The sequence below is a fragment of the Eulemur rufifrons genome, chromosome 8, assembly GCF_041146395.1.
Source record: "Eulemur rufifrons isolate Redbay chromosome 8, OSU_ERuf_1, whole genome shotgun sequence".
NCBI lineage: Eukaryota > Metazoa > Chordata > Mammalia > Primates > Lemuridae > Eulemur > Eulemur rufifrons.
Window position 1 is genome coordinate 16,826,953 of NC_090990.1, and position 22,048 is coordinate 16,849,000.

Consider the following 22,048-nt stretch of genomic DNA (forward strand, 5'->3'; position numbering starts at 1 on the left):
AAATCGAAATACCATGTGTCAACTATCGTTATCTCAACAGAAATCCTTTTTCTCCGATAATGGTGAGACGGACAAGTTGAAGCACTGTCATTCTTGGACCAGCTTGATTATTAATTCTATAGACATCTGAAAGGCAGTGGCAAGCGCAATGATCTCCAAGAGATTGAGATTACAGTCCACAATGTAAGATAGCCACGGATCTAGGGCCCTGTCAGACGGCGCCCGACTTCAAAGCTGATCCATTTAAAGCACAGGAGCTGCCATGGAGCGTGACTCCAATTAGGTGCCCCTAGAGGTCGTCTTCTCTGCCTCCAATAAACTCCCAGCAACCTCAGCTCAAGATTCCACTTGTGGAGTTAGGAAGGTAATTTATGGTTTTTCTTTTAATTTTTAATTAATTAATTATTTATTTATTTTAGAGACAAGGTATTGCTCTGTCGCCCAGGCTGGAGTGCGGTGGCCTGATCATAGCTCACTGCAACCTCGGACTCCTAGGCTCAGCCTCCTGAGTAGCTGGGACTACAGGCATGAGCCACTGCCTTGCTTTTGTGCCTGTTCTTCCTTTTTCTTATCTAGCCTCTGCCCAGACAGCTTGACCCTATGCATTCCCCCAACTTTGCAAAGTCGGCTGAATTTCTCAGGATACATAAAATGAGAGTTTACCTTTCACGTGAAACAGGGAAATGCTCCTGGTATATTTATCTGTGTACATTTAAGGATGATCAGTTCCAGTATATTAATAATAAGATTAACAAGAGAAGGCGTGTGTTTAGGTAGTGCCTGCCTTTAACTGATACTGGCACGCAGGGTGTATCCGGCACACTTCGTTTAGCTAGAGTTACTCAGAAATGGTCTCTATTTCCTGTGTGAATTTTCCAGATAGCTGATGCTTGCTCATCACTGATGAAAATACATCTAAAATATATTTTCTTGTCTCATAAGATAACACTGAACATTTTTAAGACTTTTTAAAACATCAGAACCGTCATTAGGAACATCCACTTATGACACGTACTATATAATGTGGAGAAGGCATACAGCTTTTGAAAGTTATTGGCCCACTTGTCTCAGCAGCTCAAGCTTTTTGTGTTCTTGTTTTAAGAATTTCAGGCCGGATGCGGTGGCTCACGCCTGTAATCCTAGCACTCTAGGAGGCCGAGGCAGGAGGATTGCTTGAGCTCAGGAGTTAGAGACCAGCCTGAGCAAGAGTGAGACCCCCGTCTCTATTAAAAATAGAAAGAAATGATCTGGACAGATAAAAATATATATAGAAAAAAATTAGCTGGGCATGGTGGTGCTCTCCTATAATCCCAGCTACTCGGGAGGCTGAGGCAGGAAGATCGCTTGAGCCCAGAGTTTGAGGTTGCAGTGAGGTACGATGATGCCACTGCATTCTACCCAGGGTGACAGAGCAAGATCCTGTCTCAAAAACCAAAAAAAAAACAAAAAGAAGAATTTAAGAATTTCAGCACACACCAAGGAAAGGCCACGAGAAGACACGGTAAAATAGGCAGTCACCTGCAAGCCAAGGAGGGAGGCCTCAGGAGCAACTACATCTGCTGACACCTAGAGTTTGAACTTCTAGCCTCCAGAACTGTGAGAAATAAATTCCCTTTTGTTTTTTTTTTTTTTGTTTTTTTAAAAAAAAGCATTTAAGAATTTCTTTTTCTCTGTTAGGCTATCTGCTTTCACTTTTAACTTCTACCAGTGCATTTTACCTCTAGAAACCTAGCCCACCTCTAATTTGCTGTTTCTAATCTACCTGACCTGGGAAACCCAGTAACTATACTTGATAGGATTGTTTCTTAAATAAGTACAGACAGGCTCCAAATAGGGAGGTCTATTAACAAGCTGAATGTTTGGCTTTAGAGGGTCAATTGGGTGCTATTTTGGCCACTTGGAGGACTTTTTCCCCCTTCTATTGTCCAAATTGTTTTTAATCACCAGGTCCCTAAAGTCAAAAGCAACATGTAAAAAGGAAAGCTCATTGGTCTTAACTCTTAAAGGAATAATATAGGTGTCTTTTCCTCTGTTCAGTTTTAAGAATTTAAGAATTCTATAGTTCTTTTTAAAATTTTCGGGCAGCCATGGTGGCTCACGCCTGTAATCCTAGTACTCCAGGACGCCAAGGCGGGAGGATCTCTTGAGGTCAGGAGTTTGACACCAGCCTGAGCAAGAGCGAGAGCCCGTCTCTACAAAAAATAGAAAAATTAGCCAGGCGTGGTGGCACATGCCTGTAGTCCCAGCTACTCGGGAGGCTGAGACAGGAGCATTGCTTGAGCCCAGGAGTTTGAGGTTGCTGTGAGCTAGGCTGACACCACGGCACTCTAGCCAGGGCAACAGAGTGAGACTCTGTCTAAAAAAAAAAAAATTTATTTTTAGTTTCCAAATATAGTATTCACTTATTTATTTATTTTTAGTTTCCAGAAGTCTATAATTCTTAAAAGAGAATTTCACAGAGAAGGCAACCAAGGCCCAGAGAGAGTAAAGTGATATGCCCAATGTCACATAACTCATTAGTGTCTGCTATGCCATTTTGTCTCTTACTTGGCATCTACTCCCTGCTTAGGGACACAATATATGGATGTCTAACCAATAAAAGATGTTTGCTTGTAGAATAAAAGTGAACAGTTCTGAATGGAATGCATATTTTCAGCTGGCATATAAGTAAGACTGGCTAGTTAGTACCTCCCCAAGATGGTTTGCTGATCCATCATATTGCAGGAACGGAAACCTACTTCACTCCTTTGTTTAAAGATCTGCAGAGGCTCCCCAGCTCTCATAATGGCCTGCTCCGAGCTACATTCTTCCCTTGACCCCTGCGGCTCTCCCCTCAGTCCATCCACATCAGCCACACTGGTCCCTAAACACACAAAGCATGTCCCTGCCTCAGGTCCTTTGCACTTGCTGTCCTATTTTCATGGGATGCTCTTCCCCCAAATAAATGCCTGGCATGTCTCCCTCCTCTTCATCTGAGTCTCTGCTTGAAGGCTGACTTCCCTGACCAGCCCTGTACAGGAACACCCCACCCCACACTGACTGTTCCCCTACCCTGCTTTGTCTTCGTAGCACCTATCCCCATCTGACATAGGATACATTTATATGTCTGTTTATTGTCAACATCCTCCCCCACTAAAATGTCAGTCCCACGTGGTCAGGAAATTTGTTTCGTTCACTGCTGTGTCCCCAGTGCCAGGTTCATAGTAGATATTGAATAATATTTGTTGAATACGGGTGTCTCAGGGAATAAAAGATAGGCTTTTGGGTGTAAGGGTTTCCTGGGCCTTCTGTACAAAATTGAGTGCAGTCACCAGCCCTGGGCTTAAGAGGCTGCGTGGTTGCTACTCACCCTACTTAGGACGTCAAGGAAGTCCCTTTCCTTCCCTGGCCACACAGTCCACATCGACAGCAGGTGACCTCCAAAAGCCTTTCCAATTCCGAAATTATGTGAGTCTATGATTTTTAAAATCAAGGTTTGAGCTCTTTACATCATTAGGCTGGAGCTGAGGGGGTGGGCTCACGGGGAAGGGGAGGGGCACACCCACATCCACCCACAGGGCAGGGTGCTCTCTGGACCTGGGCGCTGTGTCTTGAGCAATGGTGGAACAAGGTGATTTCGCACTGACCTGTCAGGAAACCAGACACCAGACTAAACACCAGACACAAGGCATTAGACGCTGCAGCCATCCTGAGTGCCTCAGAATAGAGCACCTGGTAGCCAGTCCTAGAAATGACAAAGCAGAGGTGGTCACTTGGCATCGAGCTGCAGAGGTCATCCTGGACAAAAAGAACAGCTGGTGTCAGTAGTACCGCTGCCAGGAAGGGCCACGAGGAGAACATCTCCCTGGCTGGCATGTTCCCTGTCATTTTCCCCAAAAGCCATGCAGACATGCGGTGGGGGTCGGGAAAGGGGGTTCCCAGATCCCCATGGATAATGAACTCGACAAGGAGTCATAAAACACAGCTCTGTCGGTTACTGGCTGCACAACCCTGGGCAAGTCCCCGAACCTCTCAGAGCCCCTAGTTTCCTCCTCAGGCAAGTAAAGGTGAAGGCTCAGTTTCTCTCAGGACAAGGTGGGTTATAGCTTGGTGGCTGGCCCATCGCCTCTGCCCACCCTACCAGGGCCCTGCCAGCCCCTTCACTGCAGCCCCACGAACTGGTGCATCAAACGAGCCAGTTTTTGAGCCTTTCTTGGTTTTTGTCCCAACAGGTGGGCAGAGGATGTCCCCGTTTTAAAGACAAAGCAAAGCTCAGAGCCTGCAACTTTGTAGGGAGGACCCTGCCTTCTATGTGACCTGGGTGGTTATTTCCCCTCTCTTCACTGATTCTTCATTATAAAGTGACGGAAATAATGACAGTACCTACCTCATGGGATCTGGGGAGAGTGAAGAGAGTTAAAAAGTGTGACCACTCTGCTGCTCGTATAGTGAGTACAGGAGTCAACGATTACCCGCCCACTGTTCATGCAGCCTTCCTGTCCCTCCCAGGTGGCAAGCTCCAGGCCAGTATCTTTGCCATCTTTGTGTATCTTAAATATTGTACATCTTAAATAGTGCCAAACACAACTCAGGTTATCAGAGCTCAGGGAAATGTTTGTTGAATGAATGAAAAATTGAGCCAACTGCCCAACTCATTGATGTAATAATAAGTGATTTGTAGAAGAAAGCACAGGTGACATCTGCATGACCTTGCAAAGATTCTTAAACAGGACATAAAAGAACTAAACAGAAAGGGAACAATGACGAACTGGACTATATTAAAATTTTTAGCAAAAGACACCATTAAGAAAGTGAAAGGTAACCCACCCAATGGGAGAAGATATTTATAATACATATATCTGACAAAAGATATACATATATAGAATATACAAAGAATTTCTACAAATCAATAAGAAAAAGACAGAACACCGTAATAGAAAATGGGCAAAAAAACTTGAATAGACATTTCATAAGAGAAGACATTCAAATGTCCAAAAAGCATATGACAAATGCTCCATTTCATTAGTCATTGGGGAAATAAAAATTAAAACAATGCATCTGGCCGGGCGAGATGCATTGTGGCTCACGCCTGTAATCCTAGCACTCTGGGAGGCCAAGGCAGGTGGATTATTTGAGCTCAGGAGTTTGAGACCAGCCTGAGCAAGAGCAGGACCCCATCTCTACTAAAAAAAAATAGAAAGAAATTATATGGACAACTAAAAATATATATAGAAAAAATTAGCCAGGCATGGTGGCGCATGCCTGTAGTCCCAGCTACTTGGGAGGCTGAGACAGAAGGATTGCTTGAGCCCAGGAGTTTGAGGTTGCTGTGAGCTAGGCTGACGCCACGGCTCTCTAGCCTGGGCAACAGAGTGAGACTCTGTCTCAAAAAAAAAAAATGCATCTGATGGCTAAGTGGCTAATCAAAAACAAGGAAAAACAAAAGAAGGAAAACACCAAGTGTTGGAGAGTATACGGAGTAAGGGGAGCTCTTGCGCACTACTGGTGATCAGACTGACACAGACTACTGTGCAAAACTGCACGGCAGTATCCGCTAAAGCTGATCACATGAATACTGTGTGCTACAACGCTTTCCACTTCTAGGCATATAATCAACAGATGTGTATTCCAATGTTCCAAAAAAAAAAAGTGCTAGAACGATCATCGGAGCAATACTAGAATATTCATAATATTCCAAACTTGAAATAACCACATACTCATCAATAATGGATAAATACATTTTGCTGTATTCACACACAATGGAACTCTCGGTCTGTCTTTTCTTAGATTCTGTATTTGTCTATCTGGCATTCATTTACCACAGGGCCAAACTAATGACCCAAGTTGTACCACAGAAATTAGCAAATGCTACATATTAAGGCTTTGTTCTCCTGGAGAGCTGGTTGTTAATCGTTTACCAGCACACCACTGATTGACTTTTTTTTTTTTTTTGGCTATAAGCCAGTGGTTCTCAAACTGGAGCTTGCATGAACATCACCTGGAGGGCCTGTTAAAGCAGACTGCCAGGATTCTAACTGAGTAGGTCTGGGGAGAGGCTGCGGGTAGGACTTGCATTTCTAACAACAAGCTCCTAGGTGATGCCGGTGCTGTTGAGAACCACAGAATCACAGACCTGGGGATCTGGAAGGGCAGGTGGTGCACGGGTTGCAGGATGGCAGCCCGCGAGTACAGTTTAGCCCGTACAGTGTTATTAATAATTTTGAATTTTTCTCCAGTACTTGGAAGAGTACATGCAAAACTCTCGATTTCTAGCTTCTCTTGAAAAGCGATTAGATCTGGTGACACTGAGGCTGGGTCCCCACAGAGAGATGACAGCCTGGAGCCAAAGAGCAACTGATGCCTGGTTTCTACAGGCATCTGAGTTTGGGAACCTGCTAGATCAACTTCCCCTTTAAAGAGGGGGACTCGGAGGCCCATAGAGAGAGAAAGATTGGCCTGGAGTTGCCCAGCTATTAAAACACATCGCCGGAACCTGTTCGTGCAGGTAAGAAAGGCACTATGAGAAAAAAAAGGACGAAACAGGCTGTGTAAAAAAATGAGATGCCGAGTAAAGAAACACGCTACAAGATGAGGGTAGTCACAAGTGTCACAAAATGTTAGCATAAGAAAAGTGAGACATGAACAGAGAAAATATGAAAGCAAACAATGTAAACAAATGAGAAGCCGAGTAAAAGAACATACTGTAACAAGAACAAGATGAGGGTAGCTGCAAGTGTCACAAAATATGGCACTACAGTTTGCCCTCCACCCCCACCCCAGCGGGCTTTAGACACCACAACACGTCCAGGCCTAACCACATAAGGTAAAAAACTGCCCCGACCTACACCAGGAAGGAGACAACATCCCCATCGGTCAAGAAAAAAAGGAGAAGAGACAATGTCAGGAACAGAGGCCAGACAAGAGAAAAAGGGATGACACAGAGACCCTAGTGCCACCGTCCACTGGGACGTGTGCCCGCTCTCAACCCCTTTAAGAGTGAACTTTCGCTTTAATAAACTTTACTGCTTGCGACTTCAAAACTGTCTCCTGTTTTCATTCTTCCATCGCGAGCAGACAAGGACGGAGGTGTCCACGTCGCTAGCCGGTGACGAACCCATTACTGAGGTGCCTTGCTTCACACAAATCACCCCCCAGCCCCAAATGGAATCCTCCTCACCCCAAGCAGCTCAAGGAAGGAGGTCTTACCCACCAACATGATTCCTATAATTTGGGGCTCTGGTTGTCTCTGTCGCTGGAGCCATAAAGGGGCCCAAGTACTGGAAGGGACGCCAGCCCTTCCATGATTTCTCTGTGATGTCTCCAAACCACCAGCTCCTCATCACCCGCTTCAGCCATTTTCATAGCCGGATTCCAGCCGAGTGACCTTTGGCAGATAACTTCCCCTAGATATCGTTTCTTAGAGTCTAAAGATACCTCACAAGGTGACGTGAGGATTAAATGAGATGGCACATGTAATGTTTTTAGTACAATGCCCAACGCTTAGAAGGCAATCAATACACAGTAGTGATGATTATCAGTAATAGTATTATCCTCACAATATCAGTTCTCTGTCCTTGTATCATGCCCAATTCACTCTTTCATTTTATGTAAGCTATGTCCATAAATACACAGCCTCTAGGAGGTAATGGCTAGGGCTCTTGTATGTCAAACTGATCATTGCTGTTCACTATCTATGGGACACAGAACCTAACTCTGGTCTAGAGGTCACATTCCCACCTTCCAATGAGACTTTGGCTACCCCCTTGGCCTCCCTGGGCCTCAGGGACGGGCTATGCTTGGCATTGTCCTGCAATAACTTATTAAGTCCTCTCAACTGCACAGTGCTAGCCTCTTAACCACAAGTACCCTCCCAATCACCCTGTGAGGGGAGGTACTATTGTCACCTTCATTTGCAACTGGGCGACCATGGCTGAGAAAGGTGAGGGAGCATGCTGTTAGTTAGGTAGCGAGAGTGTCTCAAGACCAGTCTGACTCCAGAGTACGAGGTCATCACCGTGACCTAAGCCACAGGCTCCCTGGCTTGGGCTTAATTGACCTGTTCTGTCTGCACCTGTGAGGTCTCCGGCCTACGTGCCTTCGCCCTGCACCTAGGCTGCCCCTTTTGGAAAGAAGAGGTGGCCTGGAGAGGTGACGACTCCTTGCAAGGTAGGGGCTGGGAAGAATTTCTGGATAAAACAGCCAACAGATATTCACTGAGGCCTACTGAGTGCTTGGTCCTAAATGCTCGTACGTACTCCAGCTAAGGGCTCTGGGCACATTTCTTCCTCAGTTGGAAAGGCGTGTGTAGGGGGTAAGCCAAGTGACCCACATGGTATTCTTGGTCCAGCTGATCTGAAGCGTCAATAACACAACATAGGTGATTCCTCCAAGCAGACTCGGCAAGCCGAAGGTGTAGTACACGCCGCAGGTATCATGAACCCTCAGCACTTGGTTAAAACACACCTGGGGACAAACATCACTATAAGCAGATTTGCAGGTGAGACCATATTCCCTACCCACCCTTTTCACACACCCTTGGCATCCAGGGCCACCAAAGGGGAATGGACACCGAGGCTTGCCTAAGGAGCACTTCTCAGACTTGAATGTGCACTCACATCATCCAGGAGGAGTTGGATTTAGCAGGTGTGGTGTGGGGCCTAGGATTCTGCATTTCCAGCAAGGCCCCAGGTGATGCCAACGCTGCTGGTCTACAGACCACACTTTGAGTAGCGAGGGTCTAGCGCAGGCACTATTCACATTTTGGACTGATAATTCTTTGTTGTGGGAGGCTGACCTGTGCACTGTAGGATATTTAGCAGCTTCCCTGGCCTCTAACCACTAGATGCTAGTAGCACCTCCCACCAGTGTGTCAACCAAGAATGTCCCCAGACATTGGCAAATGTCCCCTGGGGGGCAATTGAGACCTGCTGATTTAGTCCAAATTTAAGAGCAGTCCCAAAGACAGCATGACTGTTGAGAAGAAAAAGCATCTGACCACATCTCAGATTCCCATCAGGGCTCCTGCCACCTGGTCACTTAGCCTCCCAGATGGCCAGGGGCCAATAGATTGGGATACAAATGCAAATTTGATCAGGCTGCAGAATGAAAATCCAGGCTCCTCCACCAGCCCAGGAGGTATGTCTGAACAGCTCCCGTCTTCCAAGGCTTTGGCTCCGCCACCTTCCTGGTGTGAACCCTGCATGTCTTCCTATTCCTTGGTTGGGCCACATGCTCTTCACACCACTGAGCCTTTGTACACACTGTTCCTTCTGCCTGGAATGCATTTCCCACTTCCTTGCCTGGCTAATACTTCTTATCTGTCCATGCTTGGCTGAGAGGTCCTTTGCTCTGGAAAGCATTTCCTGCCCTGCTCCAGGCTAGCCTAGATGTGCTTCTGTAGCAGTTATCACATCTATTGTGTTTATTTGTCCATTTCCCTCACTAATCTGTAGCTTGAAAAGCAGGATGTGTGTTAAAACATATGTTTTGAATGAATGAATGAATGGACTGAGTGAGTGATTCATCTTTGAATAGTCCTCCCAGGGATAGAATTGAGGAAACTGAGGCACAGAGAAAGTGATGGACGCTGAGCCTGATAACTTGTCATGCATTCTTTGTTGTGCACTTCCTCCTTTCATCTCAGGATTTCAAAGCCAGAGGAGAGAAAAGACATTTGTTCCCACTGCAAAGATGAAAATCAGACCACCCCATCTTTGGTCAAATCAAACTGCTGATAAGTTCTTTCCTAATTTTAGGTTGAAACTGATTCCCTGAATAGCCACTACTCATCCAAATTCAGCCTTCAAAAGTCTACTCCTTTTTCTCCCATCAAGTCTTTAAATCCACGAAGATTGGCTGTCCCTCAGTCTTTCTCTTAGAAGTACAAAATAACCCGGCCGGGAGCGGTGGTGGCTCACGCCTATAATCCTAGCACTCTGGGAGGCCGAGGCGGGTGGATTGTTTGAGCTCAGGAGTTCAAGACCAGCCTGAGCAAGAGCGAGACCCCATCTCTACTAAAAATAGAAAGAAATGAGCTGGACAACTAAAAATATATATATAAAATTAGCCAGGCATGTTGGTGCATGTCTGTAGTCCCATCTACTTGGAAGGCTGAGGCAGGAGGATCACTTGAGCCCAGGAGTTTGAGGTTGCTGTGAGCTAGGCTGACGTCACGGCACTCTAGCCTGGGCAACAGAGTGAGACTCTGTCTCAAAAAAAAAAGTACATAATAACCAGCTGGCTATAATGGAGTATTCTGGTATGATCAGTACTTCTCGAATAGTAAAGGAAGAAAGATCCATCCACTTAGAAGAATTAAACAACGGGGGTAGACATGGCCTGCGTCATCGGTCCAGTGTTGCTCTGCCCACCTCCGCCACATGGCATGGCAGCAGTCAGGTGCGTATGACATGGCCAGCACCATTTCCCACCATGCCGAGGATGACACATCATCCAAATTAAACCAAAGCGTCCCTTGTTCACAAAATTTGGAATTGGGGCCAAGAGATTTCACTTGGCTGCTTTCTTGAAGCGAAAAGACTACATTCCACCAACGTGGAGGGGAGGAGGCGGCCCCACTGAGTGAGAATAAAGCAGATATTTGGGAAAAGGAAGTAAAGCAGGGACTTTTGGGGCTCCCCACAACACTGTAGTCCCTGGTGTCAGCCTTCCCTGGGTTCCCTGTCCTTAGGTTCTGTGACACCCTGATAGCCTTATAATAAATTCCCCCTTCTGCGTGAGCAAACTTGAATGGGTTCTGTTACCGGCTCCCAGCATCCTAACAAATGCACCATCCAAGCAGGGTGGGTCCCTCACCCAGGCTTTGAAGCTAACATAAGAAAGTGCCAACACCTGCCTGCTGCTGCCCGTGGTATCGCATAATGGCCCACCGGGGCCCCAGGGTCCTGCTGGTCTAAGCCAAGGCAGAGGGTACTAGTTGTCCAGTTTCTTACCGGCAGGCACTCTGCTCCCGCACTGGAGATCAGCCCAGCCACAAAGCCCAGCACCATAGCGAGCCAGGGAGAGGTGATCAGATGGCACGAGGAACCCACAGCCACGCCTCCTGCCAGCACCGCATTGTGGATATGCGTCTGCAAAGAAATAGCGTGTGGGAGAATGCAGTGAGGCCCGGAGCAGACAGCACCTTGCCGAAAGCTGCCCCACGTACCGGGAGCAGGGCAACCCCGAAATGTCCTCCCTGCTTTGCTGATCCTGAAACCAGCCCCTCCCCTGAGGCAGGGGACAGAACACGAACAAATTCCCAATAAACATAAGTCATTACCATTGTTTTTATTATTTATTATTATTATTATTGGCTCCTTGGTACCTATGTCACCCAATCTGACCCAGTTCCAATAAGCTGGGCCTTGTTCCTGGGTCATGTCTCTGATGCCCCGGAATGGGAGCCTTGCCTCACTCTTATCCGACACCCTTGGCTCCAGCTAGGCCTTGGATCTCTGGGCCCTGGGACCAGCTCCTGGGCTACCCTGACCTGATGCCCACTCCTGCCTCACTGGGTGTCCCCACCTCGTCTGCTCCTAGACTTCCTGCCACCAGGGAGCTCACCTGTGGGGACACTCGCCTCCCCTTAGTGCTGGAATTACACTGTGAACCTGCTGTCTGTGGCCACGCTCTCTCCACTCCAGGTCCCCTGTCTGTTCAGACTTTCCCCAGCACCTCTGGTTGGCTGACCCTGTGGCCCAATCGTCACGGAACTTGCTGTGTCTTTGGGTGTCCCTTCTCACCCAGCTCTCCCCACAAAACTCGCACACACCATCACCCCACTATATAAACATACATATTCCCAATATCCCTCTCCCCTGCTATATTAATAATAGCAGCTGGCTGGGTGCGGTGGCTCACGCCTGTAATCCCAGCACTTTGGGAAGCTAAGAGGAGAGGACCGCTTGAGGCCAGAAGTTTGACACCAGCCTGGGCAACATAGTGAGACCTCTTCTCTACAAAAAAGAATTAGTTGGGTGTGGTGGCGCGTGCCTGTAGCTTCAGCTATTCAGGAGGCTGAGGCAGAAGGATCACCTGAGCCCAGGAGTTTGAGGCTGCAGTGAGCCCTGCTCTTGCCACTGCACTCCAGCCTGCGCAGCAGAGTAAGACCCTGTCTCTAAAAACAAAACAAATGATAGCAGCTAATGTTTGCCCAGAACTTATTCCTCATGAAGACTTTACATTCATTGTCGCTTAATTCCCACTTTACCGATAAGGCAGTTGAGAAGCTCAAAAAGTGCAAGTGGCTTAACCAAGGTCTCATGACTAGTGCAACATACTTCTTTACTTCTGATTCTGATAATTCCATCCTTGACATATCTTGGGGAATGAGAGAGGCTAATTCTATTCTAGTCTATTGCTGCCGACTCCTGCTCACGGTGGCTGGGTTTCTGAACCAGCAGAAACGAGATTCAAAAGGTCTGTTTGATGTCCACACTGATGGATCTAATCACTCCGTGCAGAAAGCCTTTGATAATTTCACAGTCTCCTGAGTCCCAGAGCCCATTCTGGCCACCCAGCATTCTCCCTAATGCTCCATGACATTGCAGACAAGGCCTTGTCACCATCACCCAGCATGTCCTTTCCCAACACACGGGGCTGGCACTGGAGTGGCGAGGGGCATGGATACGTATTACCCAAGTGCCGTCCAAGGGACAGCCCCCTTCTCACCATGTTGATCTTCCCTTGGGGGTGAGCCCAGGCCGACACTGAGGTGGCTGTCACCGTGCTGACCGCCAGGGAGTAGTAGGTGTTGAATATGGCATTCTTCCTTTCATTTGGATCGTTCAGCAGAGCACCGTTGAAACTTGGCCAGAATGTCCACAAGAAGAGGGTTCCTGGGGGCCAGAGAAGGACATTGGCCAGGACCACACTCCTCCTCCAAAGTCCTGACCTCCAGGAGCTTCAGATGAGGAGAATTCTAGAGCTAGGGAGTCTCCACTTTGTCACTTTCTAGCTATCATCAGCTACATGGACGAGTGTTGTTTCCTCTCCAAATTCTCAAGTTGGCAGAGACCAGCTAACATATTTTATAGGCAAGGAAACTAAAGCCCAGAGAGATGATATCTAATACAAACCCCAGGCCCCCTGAACCCAGTCTGGGATGGCCAAATGCTTATTTAAAAAAAAAATTTATGTGCTGCTTTAATTTGGCTCTATAGCCTGATACTCCTTTGCCTGCTGTCATGCTTGCTGCCCGATTTCACCTCTCTCCGGCAGTCTAAGTTCATCATTTTCCCCACAGCTTTTCAAAATGCAACTTTGTTACTGTTTCCACTCTAGTGCCTTTCTCCACTCCCAGGCCCTATCTCTTCACGTGCCCAATTCCCTCCTTTCAGTTGAATATAAAAAGGACTGGACAAATTTATTTAAACTCAAGCATAACAAGTCTTTTCTCTCCATCCGATATTAATGAAGAGAGGTCCCTGGAAAGGAATGCTTAATTCGAAGGTATGAATTTAACAAACACTACTAAAAGAAATGAGTCATTATGACAGACACCCGGGGAAAGTTGGCAAAGGAGGGAGATTTTTCAGCTGAGCCTTTTTTGAGGCTTTCTGCTTAGCTGAAGTATGAGACCACCCACACCACCTCGTCCTTACCCAGCATGGCAAACAAACTGGGGCTCGTTGCCGTCCGATCTTTCTCCTGAGTTTCACTGGACAGGCCCCTTGAGAGGCAATAGGCCACAGTCAGCCCAAAATAGGCCGCAAACATGTAGACGTGCATCATGTTTGAGTGATCGTCTATCTGCAACAAAACCCAGCAGGAGCAGTGAGTGTCAGCATCCTCTGCCCACGGGTAAACACTCATGTTTCTTGGAGAAAGTTTGAAGCTTCACGCAGGAGGTGTGACTTGAAGCCATGAGACTGGTGTTCAGACCTTACTCAGCCCAACTCATCCAGCCTTCTTCCTTCAGAGGAGCCCAAGAGTAGCTGTGTATTTATCCCAGGGGGGTCACTGGCTGGCCTTTATCAGTAGCTCTTACATGCTTTGGGCTGAGATCCACTCAGGTGGGGCAAAAAGCCACAGGAACACACACCCCACTGCTTCCTACTTCTCGGTGGAATTTCAGCTCTGCAGGGAGTGATGGGTGATACAAACTTGCAACATGAAGCAAGCAGCCAGACTTCTTACAATATCAAACTAAAGTCTTTAGTAAATTCTAGATAGGTGCTAATTTTGCTTCATGAACATCAAATTTAGTAATCCTTAATAATTTATTTAGCGGGCTACTGCTAAATGCTGTCATCAGTGCCTTCCAAAAATACCCAGATTCGACAGAATTGTTAAGACCACTGCCCACAGACTCCACCTTGATTTAAGCCGCCACCACTGCTACCCCAAATCACTGCAATAATCTCCTAACTGGGTGCCCAGCTCCTGCCCTTGTCTTCCTACTGACTATTCATTCTCACAAAGCAGCTCGAGTGACCATGTTAAAATGTGAGTCAAATCGCGTCGTTACTCTGCTCAGAATCCTCCAGTGGCTCCCATCTCACTCAAAGTCAAAGTCTACATACTTGCTATTCAGCAGTCCCCAACCTTTTTGGCATCAGGGACCGGTTTCATGGAAGACAATTTTTCCACGGATGGGATTGGGGTGGGAGGTGGAGCTCAGGGGGTGACGCGAGCAATGGCACGGCTGTAAATATGCTCGCCCGCCACTCACCTCCTGTTGGGTCCCCCACCCCTCCTGCCCCCACTCCCCACTGTTCCTAAGTTTCATGGAAGACAATTTTTCCATGGATGGAAGGTGGAACTGTGGAGCTCTGTGACCCGGTCCCTAAAATGCCACAGACCGGTACCAGGGGTTGGAAACCACAGACCTCCAGGACCCTCCAGGACTGCTCTCTCCCTGACCTCTCTGAGGTCACCTCCTAGTCCAGGTGTTCCCACCTAAGGTCATTCAGCTGCCTGAAATGCCCCAGCAGGGGCATAAGGAGGGTGGGGTGGAGGGGGTGGTCCACCCTGGGTGCCAGCAATAAGCGGTGTTATCTGTAGAGGATCTCAAACAATTCTAAAGCCAATTAAACGCCTGTCTGCTTTTTTTTTTTTTTTTTTTTTTTTGAGACAGAGTCTCACTTTGTTGCCCAGGCTAGAGTGAGTGCCGTGGCGTCAGCCTAGCTCACAGCAACCTCAAACTCCTGGGCTCAAGCGATCCTCCTGCCTCAGCCTCCCGAGTAGCTGGGACTACAGGCATGCGCCACTATGCCCGGCTAATTTTTCTATATATATATTTTTAGTTGTCCATATAAGTTTTTTCTATTTTTAGTAGAGACGGGGGTCTCGCCTCTTGCTCAAGCTGGTCTCGAACTCCTGACCTTGAGCGATCCACCCGCCTCGGCCTCCCAGAGTGCTAGGATTACAGGCGTGAGCCACCACGCCCGGCCTCCTGTCTGCTTTTAATTAGCACCATGTGGCAACAATTCTTAACAGCGTTGGTGATAAAAACTCATCTTGGCAGGCCCCTCCCGCCACCCTGCCATCGATCTGCCACACCTCTCAGGTGTGCTCGCTTCCTTCAGGTCTGAGCTCCAAAATCCCTTACTCTGTGAAGCCTTCCCTGGCCACCCTATATATCCTATCTGTGATAATATTTTATCCCCTGCCCCCACCCCGCGTCTTCACGTCTGCTTTCTCCATTTTATTTTTTCTCGGTGTACTTATCACTATCTAACATGTTCCATCTTTTGCCTATTTTCTTGTTTATTGGCAGTCTTTCCTTCTGAAACAGAAGTTCCATGACAGTTGTATTTTCCCACTGCCACAGGAGTGCCTGGTACATGATAGGTACCAAATAAATATCTGTGAAATGAATGAATGATGGTAACGAGCCCTCAGTCGTATGCAAAGATGAAAGTCTATGCAATTTTCTTGTAAAAACTGAAAAGAGGGCTTGCACTGTTAGTCTCTTCGAGCTCCACCAGGAGTCCGGGAACCACATCTGGGGAGGCTTGGAACTCGTTTCTTGAGTTGCCTCGACTGAAATGGCTCCGGCCCCTGGCTCTGGTTCCCCCTGAGCCCTCCCACTGAACAAACCCAGCCTGAACTGAAGTTTTGAGAACAGTGAACTCTCCAAATCAGTGCTAAGCCTTCCCCCTAGACCAGTTAAACTAGCAAGTTGAAACTGCAGAGAAGAGAGGAGATGGCATTGTATTAATACAGTCTTTTAAAACAATCATTATAAAGGCCATAACAAAGTAGGACAAGGTTTACGATGCACTACTCACGGTGAGTGTTCCATCTCTGAAATTTACCCTCTCTTGACAGCCATGTTTTTATTGTGCGAACTATCTTCCATGCCAGCTGTAGCTGGTTGGACCAGAGTAGATAAATGACCCAGTGGACTGATCAGATTTTCTCTCCCTGGACCCAGGAATTGAGACTAACTGAGAAAGAAAAGTGTTATCTCCTGCAGGATCTGGGACATAGAAATGCAGGAATAAATGTGGGTGGGTGGGTAATTTTTCACTAACGAGAAATTAGATGTACAAAGAGGCACGAAGCCAACAGCTGGAGAGCATGGACTACCTAAGGTTACAAAGTCTTCCCACATCCAGTTCCAGTGGCTTCCTGGGTCTGGCTGCACCTCCTGTCCTGTGTGGTCCTTGTACTAAATTCCACTCATTCTGCCTAACAAAGCTCCAATGACATTTTCTTCCTAGGAACCAAGGAGTTGTAATTAATCCTCATATAAAGCAGAGAGAAAAAGCAGAAAATGAAAGCGTGCCTACGTGAATCCATGAGCCCATAGTGATATGAATAAATAAATAGATGAATGAATAAATGGAGCAGTGCAAGCTCTTCCTTACAGAAGAATGCCAACTAGTTGATGTGGAAGGGAAGATGGAAGTGGAAAACCAATATTGGCAATCATCGTACTACTGATTGATCCAAGCAAGAACCTGTGGGTGCTAAAACTAGTAGATGAAAATTTGATGAGAAAAAGGAATTTTATAGGAAATTATCTCCTCCCAAGATGTTTATTAATTATAAAGGGGAAAATAACTTTACATTGGAAGATCCTGGCAGACACCATCTTAACCAAGTGATCAAAGTTAACATGCCTAGTAATGGGACAAAGGGACAGCATGTCTCGTGATGTACTAGGAAGGACACACATCACTTTCGTGGAATTCCTGCCAAGCATGCATAACCTCATTTTTGAGGGAACAGTAGACAAGCCCACATTCTACAAAATAACTGGCTTTTAACTTCAAAACATGTCAAGGTCATGCAAGACAAGGAAAGATGAAGAAACTGTTCCAGATATGGATGGAGTTTAACACATTAACTTCCACGAGAGTTGTATTTAACTCACTTTGGTTTTGACCCTGGGGCCATGGGAAGCATATATAAACTCTTACTTGTTGATGTTCTTATTGTTACAATTAATATTGACAATTTAATTCTAAAAACGTGGATTAAATGAACAGAAGTCAATAAATTTTATTTTTCTATTTATGTTTACCTTTAAATTACACACTCGAAGTTTTTATTCTATTTTCGTAATAAAACGCTGCGGCCCCAAGGAAACGTTTCTGGTTTTTTTGTGTGTGGCAGTCAATGTGTTAAAAAGACATGGGAGCTAAATGCAAGGTGTGATCCCAGACCAGAAAAAAATTTTTTTTGCTTTTGCTAGACAGGATGCTGTTGAGACAATTGGTAAAATTTGAAGAGGGTAATCCTATTACATCAATGTTAATTTCTCAATTTTGTTAACTGAACAATGGTTATGTAAGAGAATGCCCCTGTTTTTAGGAAATCTACACTGAAGTATTTAGGGGTTAAAGTAGTATATACAAATAAATGAACAGAACCAAAAGTTAACAAATAATAAGAACATCCAATATTCCCTTCCAGACCATCATTCTTTTTTTCTCCTCAAACATCCCCAGTTCCCTTGAAGAAGACGCCGTCACAGTCTCCCCTCGTTGCTGCGCTCATCTCTCTGCCTCCGGGCTGCTCCTGGTCACCGCAGCTGTCAGCACCTGCCCTTCAGCCTTTCTCTCTGTCACTCGTCCCGGGCATCATCTTGGTCCACCTAGCTCCTCCCTTCTTGGCCCCTTGACCGCTCTCTTGTCATTTCTTTCCCTCCTTAACATTTCTGACACCCATGTCCTCTGTCAAACCTTAGACCTTGTCATGACCTGTAACTGTGCTGCCTCTAGAAACTCAGTTGCAAGCACCCCACCTATGGCACCACCACCTCCCGTCTGTCTGGCTCACTTCCTGAAATCTCCCCACTTCAACAATTCCAACCAACTGAGCCCGACTGCAATGGCGGGGATGAAAATAACAGCCTGCCATGGCACCTACCCCGTGCCAGGCACTGTTCCGCACACTTTATATATGTTAACTTGTTCAACCCTCACGTCAGCCCTAGGAAGTGGGTATTATTATTAATAATAATAATGTGTGGTGCTCTAGGGCTCTGTCCTCAGACTCCACATCTCTGTTGGTACCCAACCCTGGGTGATCTCCTTGGCCCTCATGGCTTTATCCACCATCTATACCCTAACAACTCCCAAATTTATATCCCTGGCCCGACCTTTCCACTCAGCTTCAGACTTGTACGTTTCCATGCAGTGTCTCTACTGGTACTGGGGTGCTTCATACATCCCCCGCCCTCGCTTTAACCCTAACCCTACCATAGTCAACACCGAACTCTGGCTCCTCCCTCTCAGATCTACTCCACCCACCAATGCTCCCTGTCTCAGGAAATGGCATCATCACTCACCAGTTGCTCCCGATCAAAACCTTGGAGTCATCATGACCCTTCTCTGTGTCTCACACCCCACGTGCAGTGCATCAGCAAATCCTGCCCATTCTGCCCTCAGAATGTCACCAGGATCCAGCCTCTTCCCACCACCCCTACAGCTATTGTCCCAGTCCAAGGCCAGATTATTGCGAGAGCCACCTCTTTGGTTTCACCTGCTTCCTCCCTTGCCCCTTCAGCAGCCAGAGTTCTCTTAAAATGCAAGTCAAATCACAGATAGCTCTCTTCTGCCCCAAACTCCCCAGTGCTCCCTGTATTTCTCAGAGTAAAATCCAAAGTCCTTACTGTGGGATACTGAGGCATAGCAAAGAGGCTTCATGGGTTTTTTTTTTTTTTTTTTGAAATATGCATCATCTCATGTAATTAATTCAATTACTCCCCTAATCCCTATGTGGTAGTACTGTTATCTTCTTATTACAGATGAAGACACTGAAGCTCTAGGAGGTTAAATTGCCCAGAGTCACATGGGGGTTTATGGCAGAGCTGAGATAAACACCCTAGTCTTTGACTCCAAGTCCTGTGCTCTTTCTCCTAAATCAGGCTGGGACTCTGGGTTCTCACGTGGGCCCTGCCAGTATCTTGCTGCGTGATCCTGGGTAGTCCCTTCCCCTCTCTGGGCATCAGCTTTCTCCCGTGTGAGATGGGGAGGTCGGCCGTATCATCACTCAGGGTCAGGGTTATGGCAGAGGAGCTGGGAGAGCAATTTGGACTGGCCTTTCACAGCTGGCTTCACACTTAGACTTGACGCTCTCGCCCAGTGAGATGGCATGCGCAGTTACACACTCATCTGAAAGAAGACACTCACCATACAGCTTGCTGCGACCACTGCTGCTGGGGCCCTGGGAACTAATTCTCTTTATATAGCACATAATTATCTTGTGAATCGCACAATCCTACATGATCATATTGTGGAAGTTAAAGGCATTAGTTTACTGTGTTTAAGCATTTGGCATAAGCCACACTTTTGTAACCCCGTTTTGGCCTGTATTTATTTTTTAAAATCCCAGAAGCCTCATCAAATGGAGGCAGGGGCCCCGTCCACCCTCTCGCCCCTCTTCCCCAAGGTCCCTTCTCACCGCACCGTGACTCACATTGAGGAAGCGCCTGTTGACCATCCTCATGGTGCTAAAGGCTGTCACCTCCAGCGGCACCATCACCGCCAGCTGCAACAAGTTAGCCTTCCCCAGGATGGCACCCAATGAGATCAGCACCGACACAGCACTCATGGTGGCCAGCTGAATACTGGTGGACAGAAAGAGAGCCAGGATGACTGAGAAGAAAGGATGCCGCTCATTCATTCAACAAACACTGCTGGGAACCTACTTTCTGCCTGGCACTATTTTTTTTTTTTTTTTTTTTTTTTTTTGAAGCAGAGTCTCACTCTGTTGCCCGGGCTAGAGTGCTGTGGCATCAGCCTAGCTCACAGCAACCTCAAACTCCTGGGCTCAAGCAATCCTCCTACTGCCTCAGGCTCCTGAGTAGCTGGGACTACAGGCATGTGCCACCATGCCTGGCTAATTTTTTCTATATATTTTTAGTTGTCTAGTTAATTTCTTTCTATTTTTTTTAGTAGAGACGGGGTCTTGCTCTTGCTCAGGCTGGTCTCAACCCCCTGACCTCGAGCGATCCTCCCGCCTCGGCCTCCCAGAGTGCTAGGATGACAGGCATGAGCCACCGCGCTGGCTGGCCTGCCCGGCACTATTCAAGGCCCAGAGGACGCAGCAGGAGACAAGATTTCCACCCACATGGGGGCTGATGCTGCAGTCCGGAGTTTCCTTTGTCCCTTGCCCCGTCAAGGTGGCCTCTGCGCTCTGAAAGATTGATTGACCTGCACACATTGGTCCTACTGAGGTTGCTCCGAGGTGAGGTAAGGAGGCTGACTGTTCCCTCAGGCGCCCCCCTCCCCCTTTTGGTATCTGACACCTGGGACTCTGCCCATGGATTCTTCTCTTCTGCCGTCATCACTCACAGATGCTCGATAGAGGGCGCTCTTCACCCGTTGGCCCACCCAGGCAGTCACCCCATCCTCATCCAGGGCCACTGTCTCCCCCCTCCCTCTCCATGGCAGTGGAAAGAGACTGGATTTGGAAGTAGGACAAGCCTGGCTTCCAGTCCCGGCTTTGCCACTTGAGCAGCTATTTGAACTTACTGAGCCTGTTTCTCCAATTATAAAATAAGAATAGTAATAATACTTATCCCCCGGTAGTGCAGTGGGCATTGAAAGAATATTCTTCCTACAGGTGTATTTAGCACCAAAACTGGCACCAACAACTAACTGATGCATAGAGGTTGGCATTATTAACACTATTACTGGTTCCTTCCTTCCCTTGACAAATGAGCTCAGTGTGGGGCTTCAAGAGGAGCAAACAACTTCTGTCCTCAAGGTGCTTATGATTCGGCTGGGCAGACAGAACTTATACCACGAACCGGTCGACTAAGGATATCTGTGATCTGTGATATCAGAAGGCTGGAGGGGTTCATTGGAAGGACAGAGCAATGCTGACATCTTCAGGGAGGACTTCCTGGAGGAGGTGGCACTGAGCTGGATAATCCATGGACATCCACTCTCCCCTGAGCACCTTGCTCTAGTCTCTCCCCTCCCCCTGGGAATTAATGATGATAACGCCACCACCATAGCGACAATGATAATAATGATTCATTGAGCATTATGCACAACAGGCTTGTAACTATATCGCCTCACCTAAATTTTGATCCTCTGAGAGACCCTCTGTAAAATGGTGCTAGGTTACCCCCTCAGCACCCCCATTTTAGAGAAGAGGACATTGAGACTAGAAAATTTGAATTTTTGGCAATGGCCACACAGCCAGTTGATGACAAATGTGAGGTTCCAACCCAGCTGGCCTGGATCCAAAGTCTGTGCTCTGAAGTCTGGACACAGCTTCCCCAGCTGACATAGTGTCCTGCTCAAGGCTCAAGGACTTCAGAGGAGGGGTCAGAGAAGGGCAAAGGACACAGGAAAGCAGCCTTGTAAGGACCAGGAACTATTTAGAATAAGGGGTTCCCACCTTCCATCATGCCTGGACAGAGTGCACTTTCTAAGTGAGCATTCATTTCATTGACAAAGGCTTAACTCAGGAGTGTGTATGCCAGCTGTGGTATTTCGGACCGGAAGTGCCAGCTGGCACCGGGGAGGTGCTGAGACAGTGCAGTACAGTGGTGAGGAGCGCAGTCTTGAGTCCAGGCTGCCTGGGCTGGAATCCTGATCCAGCCACTTTCTGGCTGTGTGATCTTAGACAAATTACTCAACCACTCTGTGCCTGAGTA

The 22,048-nt window shown here is 47.2% G+C and overlaps 1 protein-coding gene across 1 annotated transcript in view; it reads right to left on the bottom strand.

Moving 5' to 3' along the window:
• The window catches only part of LOC138389244 (RH-like protein), a 37,776-nt gene that overhangs the window by 4,909 nt on the left and 10,819 nt on the right, over positions 1–22,048 (bottom strand). Inside the window, exons 3-8 of the mRNA XM_069477473.1 lie at positions 19,855–20,005; positions 13,584–13,731; positions 12,652–12,818; positions 10,932–11,069; positions 8,309–8,442; positions 3,627–3,724 (exon numbers count right to left, since the gene is read on the bottom strand). Coding sequence (XP_069333574.1) covers positions 3,627–3,724; positions 8,309–8,442; positions 10,932–11,069; positions 12,652–12,818; positions 13,584–13,731; positions 19,855–20,005 — 836 coding nt within the window. The remainder of the gene's footprint in view (positions 1–3,626; positions 3,725–8,308; positions 8,443–10,931; positions 11,070–12,651; positions 12,819–13,583; positions 13,732–19,854; positions 20,006–22,048) is intronic.